The sequence below is a fragment of the Halyomorpha halys genome, unplaced genomic scaffold, assembly GCF_000696795.3.
Source record: "Halyomorpha halys isolate HHAL.00 unplaced genomic scaffold, Hhal_1.1 Scaffold18.1, whole genome shotgun sequence".
NCBI lineage: Eukaryota > Metazoa > Arthropoda > Insecta > Hemiptera > Pentatomidae > Halyomorpha > Halyomorpha halys.
Window position 1 is genome coordinate 874,950 of NW_027114407.1, and position 12,598 is coordinate 887,547.

The 12,598-nt window shown below is 32.9% G+C and overlaps 1 protein-coding gene and 1 long non-coding RNA gene across 2 annotated transcripts in view; both read left to right on the top strand.

Annotated features, from left to right (window-relative positions):
* Positions 1-5,112, top strand: part of LOC106680540 (U-scoloptoxin(01)-Er1a) — a 23,100-nt gene extending 17,988 nt beyond the window's left edge. The window contains exon 3 of the mRNA XM_014420317.2: positions 4,795-5,112. Coding sequence (XP_014275803.1) covers positions 4,795-4,926 — 132 coding nt within the window. The 3' untranslated portion in view covers positions 4,927-5,112. The remainder of the gene's footprint in view (positions 1-4,794) is intronic.
* A 2,263-nt stretch (positions 5,113-7,375) lies between these two features.
* Positions 7,376-10,021, top strand: LOC106680888 (uncharacterized). Its single transcript, XR_010844570.1, has 2 exons — positions 7,376-7,426; positions 9,495-10,021. It is a non-coding gene; the product is annotated as an uncharacterized lncRNA (long non-coding RNA).
* Positions 10,022-12,598: the final 2,577 nt, after the last annotated feature.

A 12,598-nucleotide genomic window follows, 5' to 3' on the forward strand; every position in this document is an offset into this window, starting at 1 on the left:
CACGGGACCTTCTAATTTAAATTAATGTTTGAAGTACCACCAATGGGTGGTTCCTTCCCAAGATTTTCAAGTGTATATGAAACATACAACATATTTACTTATTGTGTTATTTTGTACAGTTGTAAATTACACTATTTAAATAAATAAATAAAAAAAAAATTTTAAAATGTTTATTTCACATTCCAAATTATAAAATGTCAAACCTTTAAAAAAACTGCTAGAAGGCAAACATTAGCATAAATTAATAATTTCATGAGCATACGTTATCAACCCTGGAAAATTATTTTATTCAATTAGACAAAGTTTATCTATAGATATTTTAGGATATGAAATTGATATAAATATAATAGGTAGAAAACAATCTTACACACCGAAATTCAAGACTTTTTATCCACTTTAGAGTCCAAATTTATTTGGGAAAAACTTATGTATGTATATATCCACAAAAACATTCAATAACTTATTGTTATGAAGCGAATGTCTTTTGATACAAAATACTGTTATTTTCGTTAAAACTAAGACATAAAGGTTTTAAAAACATTGTTATTATTTTTCTTTTGACACATTACTGTAATACAAATAAATTTTAAAAAATAGATAAAATCGTTACTAAAAGTTCAAAACTGACTTTGGAGTTATTATTTTACACGTTAAGATGCAAAAAAAAAATTAAATTTTGTTAGTATAACCTCGCATAAAAAATATATTTACTTGGTTAAATATTTTTCTTAACTCTGAAAAACAATAAAGAAATTTTCTAAAAATGTCTAAAAAAAAAATTATAAGTGTTAGCAATTTCTATAACTTCCTTTTGGAGGGTGTATTGTAAACTTGCTCCGGAGATAATTAAATGGCATTGGCAAGGTCGATGAAGGTGGATTGCGAAAAGCCAAAACCGCTTTGATGCTGCTTTCTTGAGAAATAGCCGTCAATTAGGGGCTGATCTCACTCTGCCACGTTCCGTCATAACTGGAATACCAACCTGCCACTGGGAGAAAGGAATTTATGGAATGGAAAATAGGCAAGATAAAGGAAATAAATTATGTATTGTGGGTATGTATAGGTGTTTTAGTGATTAATTCAGGAATTTTCTAAGAGAGAGGGTGCGTCACTTGAATCAATTCATCACTTGTCACTTTTTGAATACAAAACTTTTAAGGTATGTATTGTTACCGAATTTTTCATTTATAAACATACGGAACTATTCAAAATCTTCCTTTCCTTTACATTTAAAACATCCACATATAACGGGTATTGTAAGTCTAATTTCCAATCTCAAGGAGAGATTGTAAAATAACAAATAATAAGAGAGAACATTACCTTCCCGCCCCGCCACAATATCCCATAATTAAAAATAGGCTTATGTTATCTTGAAAACATTTACTAACAGTGAGTAGAGCAGTCTTTCAATAAAGACTACTAATTTAGGTAGGCTAATTTATAATAAATATTTCTAATAAAATTGTTATTAATAAGTGTGTAATAAAAGCTGTTATTTAATGTCCTTGATGATGGCCAGTTTGACCGAAACGTTGCACATTTTTGATTGAAGAATTAAAGAATAATTTCTTTTTATTTAAATAACCATTACTGGTACCTCTAATCCGAAAGTTTCTCCTACATCCAAGCAAATGTTAGGAGTGTAGAAGTCGTTACTGTAATTAACCTTAGTAATTTTTTTAGAACGAGACTTGAACAGAAGTAAATTGGGTCAAGGCTCTTGTACCCTGTAATTTTTTTTTTGTCATATTTTTTAATCAAAAATGTATTTATGTTATGGAGTAAATGTTAAGTATTCAATTATGGTTGTAAGCAGGTCACGTTTCGCTACTGAAGGTTGCGCATTTATCAATGTACAGGAGTATTAGTTAGCAATCATATTACATTTTTTAATTAAATGTAATATAACATTATAAGAACAAGTACAAATAAAGTTTGCGACATTTTAACTAGTTTGATTAGTATTAGACGCATGATTGATTTAGTTTAAAAATGCAACGCATAAAGGATGAGAGGCGGAAGTCTTTTCAAGATCCGGTGCCTTGATGGAAAGGATCAGTGAGTGTTTAGATTTACCAGTTTAGATTTTCAAAATTTTCATGAAAATATATTTTATATTATAATCATTAAGGGTATTAAGTATTTATATAATTTTAGTATATCTTTTATTATAAATAACATATTTTTTGTTAATAATTAATTTATTATAATTATATAAAAAATAATATTTTATCCTACAGTAAAAAATGAAGAAATCAAATCTTTATAATAATTTATCATAATTAATTTCTCTGAAAACTCTTCTACTTAAGGAGGCAGGGTTTCACAACACATAATTGTTTTCCAAGCAGGAGACCAATCTCAGCTTTTCTTGATACTTTACCAGAAAAAGGACTTTTCCTAAAAGTGAGGGTTTTAAATCCTAGTACGGGGATATAGGTTTTAACAAAGACAAATCGTATTTGTTCTTTTAATAAAAAATTGTTTGGTTTAAAGTTATCCTTTTACATGGTCAATCGGAATGAAAGTAAAACCAAACATTCGTTTGGATTGATTGCAAAAAAAATGTTCCAATCCGACTATTCTTAATTTGAAGTGGAGGGGAGGCTGTGAGTGCATTTCACTTAATAACTTCTTCTTATCTTTAATAAAAGCAAGCGTTTGTTGGAGTTATAATATAGATGATTCATGATCCAAGTTAGTCTGACTTTTGCTTGATGACTGTCAATCCGACTGACCTTGTAGGCGTCTCTTCATTAAAAGTTGATGGAGAAAATATTGTACGGTATAGTATTCGAAAAAATTAAAGGAGTAAACAACGGAAAGTACATCTTTTACTCCGCGATTGTTTAAGGCCAGATAAATTTCATAGCAACTGCCTGGTTTACCATAACATCCTTCTCTCTAAACTTCACAACCCCTCTCTTTCTAGTGCTCTACAATGGTTCTTATCAGTCGTTTCCAGTATGTTGTTCTTCCTAATAATCTCCCTCTAGTCCCCTACCTCTTTCTAGAGGCATGCCTAAAAATTCCTCTTTAATCCCTTCGTTCATATTGTGACTTTCACTTTATTTGTGGTGGTAAATGCTAAAATAATAAACTCTTATTATCTTATGAATCGAAAAAGACCTCCTACAAGACCCTTACTGTCCGTTACTTCATTTACAAGAAAGCGTCAGTCGGACCAATAGTATTATATATAATACTGATAGTATTATATTCTTGATATGAGTCACTTAAATTAGTCTGGCAGTTGAATGACGAGTAGCATTTTAACTGACCGTGTATTGGTCTCTTAAGATGGTCGAATTGGGAATTACGTATTTAGAATTATTATTTATTAAAAAAAAAAAAAAATCAGAATTTGAAATTACTTAATGGCTTTGCGTATAAGCACATAAAATATATAATGCATACATTTAATTTAATATAAACTTTCGTTAATGCTCTTATGTATTTGGCAAAAAACAGTAGAACAGTATGTTGTTACAAATTTTACCCACAATAAATGACTTGCAAATATTTTTCTCAAATCTGGGGTTTCCATTCAAATTTGACTACAATGAAATTGGTGTTTGCGTTCGGAATGGATTATGGGCTTAAATCCATCAAATTTGTACCTTGTTGGCCAGAAACTTGATAAAATAGAACGTTAAAAGAGGCTCCTCTAAGGGGAGTTTCAATGTACTTCAAAACGGTTCTTTAGATTCTCAGATTTTATCCTATACGACAAATCAATTTTTTTAAAAATCAAAATAATAAAATTTACACAACAGATGGTTTACATGGCAGACTCTTTAACATTCATTATAAATTATGATTTATTTATTTTTTAGCATAAATATAAAAAATTTATTGGAGACTTGAATTCTCTGTTAATAAATTTTTCATTATTTCACATCAGATCTCTTTCAGTCATCATAATTATTTAATAGAAGAAATTACGGAGTTTCATTCATTCATTTAATTACCGTAATTTATTATTACTTGGATCCGAACTGAAAAATGTTTGAAATCAAAGCTAGAACTCCTAGTAGTTTATGAATATAATAATTCACAATCTCTCGAAAAGTTAGCATTGGATTAACTAAGCCCGGAGGTGCTTAGAAAGTGTTTACCACGTCCCTATTACTGCTTTCACTTTAAGTCTAGGTAACCTAACGTCTAGCGAAGGGTCAGTTTCTCAGTACTAAGTAAGGAAATGCTCTTCTTGAAGAACGGTTATCATCACACTCAGTCACTAATTGAGGGAAACCAGCCCACTTTATGAGGCTGTGTGGACCCCGGAAGGCTACCTGAACCCACAGGGTTGACTCACGGCTGTCATATAAATAATTATTTTCCACGGCTTGATTCTAACCGTCACTTCGCTACTCATGCTATATATGAATTTCAATAAAACAGATTATTGACCACCACCTTCCTTGGAACTTGATCCCATGATTCCATATCTCAAAATGCTGTGAGTTCCTTGTGAGCCTTTTGCTCTCACTTTGACGATGGCTCCCTAGTATATAAGAGCCCGTCGGATAAGCTTGAGAGATTTTACAGAATAGATATATGAGTAGTTATGAAATGCATAATGTAGTATAAATATAAATATTTCATGTCTGTTACTAAATTAAAAAAGTATGAATTCATATTGTGTGATATAATTTCAATAGTTCTCATTTCACTCATATTGACAACATTATCAAACATTGTACACGATTATAAAATAAATAGTAAAATGTTCAGAGTATAACTTTCACACCATTTTAACGATAATAATTATATATTCTGTTTTATTTTCAGGTGTTCCACCTCTGCCAAGGACACCTTGTCAGCAGTCACCTCTGTACGAACGGAACCCTGTTCCACCCGCAGTTCAAAGTCTGCGATAACTTCTACAACGTACGATGTGGAGTTCCCCTAGAAGATCTCTAAGCCGGCAAAACTTCGTGATCGTCCAATGGCCAATATCAACGTTACTCTGTTACTGTGTTTAAAATCAAAGAAAAGAAAACATTTATTGCATCTATATGTGTATGTGCGTTTGCATTTGTACATAGAAAAGTATATTTTAAAATATGTGTTCCTGTAAATATAATTATATTTTAACTTTTTACAACAGCTTAGGATCATAACTAATAATATTAACGCCAATTCCAAAATAAACATTTTTTTGCCTCAAAGAAATTTATAATTATCCCTTCATGAAAAAATTCAAGCCAAATATAACCTAAAGATATCTTGAGTATGAAATTGTGAGTAGATTTTTTGAAATGGAGCGGAGCAGTTGGAATTCCATCGGTACAATACTCTACCACGCTACACCAAAATCTAATCACTCCATTTGACAGAGTGTGGATAGTTAATTGTTCCTGTAGTTGTAGAGACACTGTTCTTAAGTGCTATATTAATCTGTGCATTGGCATATTTTTGAACTAAAAATATTATAAATTCGTCTTTAGATGAGCATGAATCCACTTAAGAGGGTGTGAATTCTTGATTTAAATGAATAGACGAACTGCTCATTTAACAAATCAAGAGAACAATATTAATTTCAGATTTTGTAGTTAATATCAAACTCTTTCAATTATTAGTTGAGAAGGAATTAATCAAGCCCTTCGACAGGAAAGCTGAGAGAAATAGACAGATCATATTAAAAATTATATGCAACACAAATTTGAATTTATTGGCTTAGCTAATTATTTATTGGATTGGCTAAAACGGGATGGTTTTTATAAAAATATGGGAACTAATAATGTATAATTAACAATTGCAAATATAAGTTGCGTTTTTTAACTATATAAAGGAAGTATAGTATATATATTGAGCTGTTAATAATTGGGCGTAGATAATTATAAGGAGATGATCAATGGTGCGGTCTGAAAATGAACACAAATAAACAAAAACGTATTTATTTGTGCCGACGTTACGGCCTGAATTTCCGATCTTCATCAGTGCTTAAAAAAAAAAAAAAGAGATAATAAGCACCACTTTCATTAGTGATGGTTATGATCAGGTCGAAAAGTCGGCACAAATAAATACCTTTTTGTTTATTTTCTGACCATACCCCGTCGACCATCTTCTCCTCTCATAATAGATATAAGATAATATAAAATATGAACTTAAATTTACTGAAATGAATCTAATACTAGAGGATTCAGGCTCCTACAAAGTTGGGAGATTTGAGAAAATACTTCAAACTGCGACAAGTCAGGTGAACCATTTTAATCAGAGTTAGTGAAATTTAAAGTACAACCTATCTAAAGTTAAGAAATTGGGATTTTACTAACATAATATTGTGTTTGATTGGAAAATAAAATGATTGTTGTTAAATATTTATATTTGCAACCGGCAAGTGAGAAGTTTTAATCCAGTAGAGATGGCAAAATTAAAATATTGTTATGAAATATTGTTTATTGAGGGTGGTTACTATTAACACCCAGGCCTCGATACTATGTTGTCCATATCCTCAATATTACTAGAGTTAGACTAGAGATTGGGAGATATAACCTAACCTACAATAGACGGAAGGGTACCCTTCTTTCAACGTACTACAACGCTGGAGTGACTGACGACATCCTAAGTAACAAAAGTGCCAGGCGTTACCGTTATGTGCGTAAATGTATATACACCTCTCCTAAGTAGTAAATATACTGGTAAATTCAGGGGGCATGTGCTGTTTATAGATAGTACGTCGGATCCACAAGTTTACCTCTAGCCGCAAATCCAAAATACCAGTACATACTCCTGTGTTCCAGAGACGCTAACATACTGGACGTCGAACTTATTCACCTTTAACTTACATAGTTTTCATTACAAAAGGAACAACATAAAGATAAGCATACTGTACATGATAATAAATTTAACACAGCACAGATATATTGTTGAGGCGCTGGTTTTTGCCACCTGAGAACTTTAGCGGCGCCGATCCGAATCCGGCTTGAGGCGTTGAATTTTTCATTGAGATGCGGCCCCACAAAATGAAAAACTTGACTCCTACCATGGTTAGAATAAGTTGGTCACCTGTAGATGAGGCAATTAATATACTAAACCAAAATGTCTCCCCTAATAAAAAATCGTCTCTTATGTCATAGGATTCCTCTTCCTCTATATTGGTATAAAAATACACAAATATTTTAATTTATAAACTGTTAAAATTCTTCCTACAGGCTATAAAAAAAATTGTGTTTTTCCAGAATAATTTTATTTTTGATACTGTTGTCTCTTTATCCCTATTGTGCTATCTATTTGTGGAGGAGGGTTAATCCATTAATTATGGCCGTCAGAGGCTGAAGAAGAGAATGCTAATTAAACTACGCCACGCCTTCCAGTGTTTACTATAAATAGCGGCTTTTGTGTTCTCAACTTTAGTAGAATCCACCAACGGGTCTGGGACTGTACAATACTACCTCCTTCTCCAGAAATGCTCACTCAGGTATGCATTATTAGAGTTACTTTATTATAGTTATTTTAAGCTGTTATAAAAACGTAAATGCCTAGATGCAGTTAATAATTTAAATTTCTTATAGACATAGAATTATTTTATCAGAATATGGTTAGGGATGTGGTAATCGGAGAGCACAATAAGTAAAACTCATTTTATTAGTGCTAGCATTGCGGCAATAATTTCAAGCTTTCATCAGGACACCAAGTCCGAGAGTTCATGCAAGAATGTTCTGCTGACTATTTTATAGGCAAGAGCCATGATTAAGGCCCACTGGACAACACGTTCCATAGGGACTTCAAATTCTTATGATCAATAGTATCAAACACTGCCCAATTTTGAACATTTTTTCAATCAATAAAACATCCAGTAATATGTTCACAATTGCGGTGTTAGAAGTTGTGACACTCTTTACAAAATGAGAAAACAATAGTCCCTTCAGTGCACTAACCAGTGCCATCTTTATCCTATCGACCCATGGTTCCCCACACTCCTAGGATCTTTAGATCACAATGAACTGAGAACTTCGATCGGTTCAACAAATATTTATGCTGATAAAAACTGATGTACTTAAATAAAGAAGGAGTAATTCATGATTTCGCTAATCAAAAATCAAGAAAAGTACCTCTTTTAAATGTTTGTTACGTTAAACATTAAATAAATTATTGATTTTATAACTGTATTGTTTAAAACCAAAGGTGTTCAGAAAATAATGATTAATTTTTAAATAATTAGGGCTCAACACCTAATTTGGAGGGCCCCATATCTTAAAGTATAGGGCTTCCACTTGGTTACAGCCCTAAACTGTAGACACTCTGACGAAGGACTGCTATTCTGGCCGAAACATTGGCACTGTTGAAATAATTTTTAGTTTTACTTGTTCACTGATTATTACCTCATCATATGATATCCAATATCAACAACAAAGACATCATAGAATTATTTTAATATAACAAATGTACCGCATAATACAACCATCAGTGAATAACAAACATTACATCTTTAATTTCTAATATGGTGTCGATTATCGATTATTCAAACGGACTAGAGTTTCGATAAGCAGTCTTATAATCCAAGTTATGCCGGTCTTAGGGCAGGGTTATTCGGACCCACGTAGATTGCGCTAGTTGAAAATTATGAAATAAAAAATACATGTGAATAATGTGCTTAAAATATTGTTTATTGGCTACTTTTTTTTGTCTTATTAAATAGTATATTGTCTTAAAATGATTTTCAATTTATTATCGTTTCTGATTATCAATATTTGCATTCATATGTAAGCCATTTATTGTATTTGCTAGTTGTATTGTATTGGAGTTACATCCCTACAAACAAATAAATATTATTATTATTATTGCTGTGGTCTATCAAGTAAATCCTGATAGCATTACAGAATTGCCATGGAAGTAAACATATGCAATAGTTTACACGATTGTTGTAGTTGCAACGGTCGCTTTTATAATCACTATAAAGTGAGTAGCTGATCCTTAAATGCAAAAGACTAAAAATTTTAGCCTAAGGGATACACTGATTCCTCTACTACGTTTCATGGGCACAAAATTAGCTCAGGATACCAACATAGTCTTATCACAGCTTAGCTTATGCTAGCGCACGGTTGAACCTTAATGTTTTCTGTGATATTAAAAAAAAAAAAAAAAGGATTTTTTGTTAATTAACATTCTCATTTTTTACCTTTTATATTCACTACAAAATTATGACAGATACATTGATCTAAACTACAAATATTATAGTAATATAAACACCTTTCCAGTGTCAGTTACATATATTTGTGGGAAATTTCTATTTACAGCAAGGTAAATCTGGGCAACAAGGGCGTGACTTCTCTCTTTTTGGCTTCAATTTATGTTTGATGGAGAAAGAGTATGACACCACCTGGTTATTGCTCTGAGTTTCTAAAATGTACCATACTTATAAATAAAGACATTACTGTCTATTCACTGTTCCTAACATCTTTATTTCCTAGTACTTAACGTGTCCAGATTGATCCATTGCCACTATAATTATACATATGCTTCAAATATAAATCTAATTTTTTCAGACGTTTTTGTTGGTGACTTCGATGCTAAGTACAGTGTTCAGCGTGGAGTACCCTGTTGTACTGGATCTATACAATGTCTCTCCACCTGAAACTGTACAGCAGAACGCTCCAAGACGTTACGCTGCCTCATCACTTTGTCCTAACTATCCTTACTGCCACCAGGATGTCGCTGGACATGTTGAACCAGTCCATCTAGTACCACCAGTATCTCTAACAGCTTCTGATTATCAGAACAGAATGGGTTCATCTCTCTGCTCCAACCATCCCTTCTGTGATGACTCCCCGCCGGACTTCACTAGACAAGTATCACCAGTCCAAAATGTACCACCAGCGCCTTTACTTTTACTTACAGCTTCTGCATACTCGACCGGCGTTGACCCATCCCGCTGCCCTAACTATCCTTTCTGCAACACCATTTCGTACGCACCAGGTGTTCCTGCGGACGTTGATTCCGAACTTGTCCATTTTACCCGTTCTGTTAAAACCTCTCTAATAATTAAAAACTGCAATAAATATTTTTAACATTGTTTTAGTTGGTTTAGTTTTCCTTCTAGTGTGATCCTATGTCAAGGAAGATACATTGTGATTGTTGAGTTGACACTACAATTTTTTTTATTTCTGTGTATTACAATGTAGGACAAATAAGTGATACAAATATTGATATTATTGCTACACAACGCTCTGGATGCATTTGGTAACGCGCTGATCAATAATCATGGGCTTCTGTGAACTCAGGGTTCTGTTCTTTGGAGTGTGGTCTACGGCAAAATAATCTCGCATGTGTTCAGCATCTATTGTTCCGACGCCACATAATGGACACGCGGTAGATAACAACACACTAATGAGGTTAAAGTGTGAATCACGGGAGTAGTGGGCAGTTCCTAGTTAGGAGCTACAATGTCTGCACGCGGGATTCTGGGGTTTATGAGGCCACTAGAGAATAGAGTCTCTCATTTCTTAAAAGCAAAAGTCCCGGAGAGTCAATCTCTCCGTCATAGTTGTTAAACCCCCCTCCCTTCCCTTCCCTTTAAAGGAGACCTTACAGCTAAATATTTTTGAAAAAGACGTTCCCAGCAACTGTTTCTCAGCCACATAGGATTGAAGATCTGTCAGTGTCAACGTGAATCCTCGGAAAATTCTTCATGAATGGTTTCTTCGGCTGTTTTAGTTATGGTAATATGGGAAAATGTTTGGCGTAGTGTGTTTCCTGAGGTTACAGCAAGCTTGAGATAAGTTCTTGAAGAACAGGCACACACAAAGGCGTAGCATCAATTTTTTATTGTAGCCATTAGTATTTTAGCCGAGATTTTGCGCATATAGAGGTTGTTATTAAAGTGATGCCGGCACGTAGGCTACCTATTGCATTAACTTCAGCTAATGCCTCGAAAATGCATATTTATGAGAAACATATCATAGCAACTGAGTGAGGAGGAATCGAGCGCGAAAGGCAGTACCCAGGGATGAGACACTATGAGACTGTCGATGCGGTTAAAGGTTACATACCGCAGAGGTGACTACCCGAGTGGAGGGATGAAACTCTAGGCCTCGTGGGAATGTTTCATATGCAGTTCACTAAACTATTTTTATCTTTTTCTGTTAGTAAACGATTCTATTAACATTATGACACACTCGATAATAATTAAGATAGAAAAAATAATAATTTCAGTGTCCTCTGAAATGTTATTGGGGCGTTTTTTGGTACAAAAATATCAAAAACAAACATGAAAACTTACAAGAAAAGTCAGTTTTATCTGTTCGATTTATTCCAGAAAAAGTAAACATCAGATGAAGAAAATGTATACTTAAACTTATTATGAAGCAACCTAAATGAAATAACCAAATTTGTAAATATGATGAGGACCTGTTGGAATTTAATATTTTCTAATATATATTATCTTCAAAAATATTCAAACAAAAACAGAACTGTTAAAAATTTTTGATTCTCAATAATTAAAATAATTCAGTAAGTTAAGTTTAAGATTATAAGGAAATAACTTAAAATATTGAAGTCCTATATATGCAGCAACAAAATGTTGAATCAGATGAAACCTATAATTGAATTCAAGTTTAAAAAAATAAATTAATAAATAAAAAAATGTAAAAAAGACAGTAAGAAATCTAATGTAATTTGATTATACAGTGTGATGAACATTAAACATTAACATTTTAGAAAAAAAAAGATTTAAAATCATTCCAGGTTAGTAGGATTTGAAGCCTAACATATCATTATAAACACTAAACTTAATTACAAAAAAGTACTTAAATCAGCGAAAGAATAGTTTTACCAATTTGATCCATTGCTTTTAACAACAAACTGTTGAATGAAGATACTCTAATCATCCACAACCCACGGGGTGGTATGACCCTACTCTCCTTCAAAGCAAAAGAGATAAAAAAAAGGCCACTCCTAAGAAAGGAAGGTTTAGTTGGGATTAATAGGAGTGTCTACCGTTGTAATCAAAACTGAAAAAAAAAACAGCTAGTGATAGGTTGTTTAGGTTTAAATTACAATGGTGAACATTCCTATTAATTCATAAATAATAAATGGTTAGGGTTAAAGCATCCCGGATGTGCCATAATCAGCCTCGAGTATTTTGCTCAAATTGGGAAAAAGATGTCTATTATAAGTATTTCATCAGTTTTGTTTATACTTTTGTCTATCTCCCGTTAACTCTTTGATGTTTTTAATACCGCTTGTTTATGTTAATCCATCTTTTACCTCCTCACCTATACTCAATTCAGTTTTGCTCTGGCCTCTTAGCATCGGAAGACTGAACATTTCTCTCACCAGTACACTCCTGACGTGACATTTTTTTTCTCATTTGAGAATCATGCTCACCTGGACACTTCCTACGTTTCTTTTTTTAGCCATGAACCGAAAATTTGAAGCTGAAGGATAGGAAATTACCGCGAAGTCTTTCTATCACATAAATATCAGCATTACATAATTAACACACGCATTACATAATTAACAGTTAACATCTTCCCTTCCCCTTTACACGCCACAACCCCTGATGAAGACCTGAAACTCAGGTCGAAACGTCGGCATAAAATAAATAAATATGGTTTTGTTTATTTATGTTGTTCTTTGCTGACCGCACCCC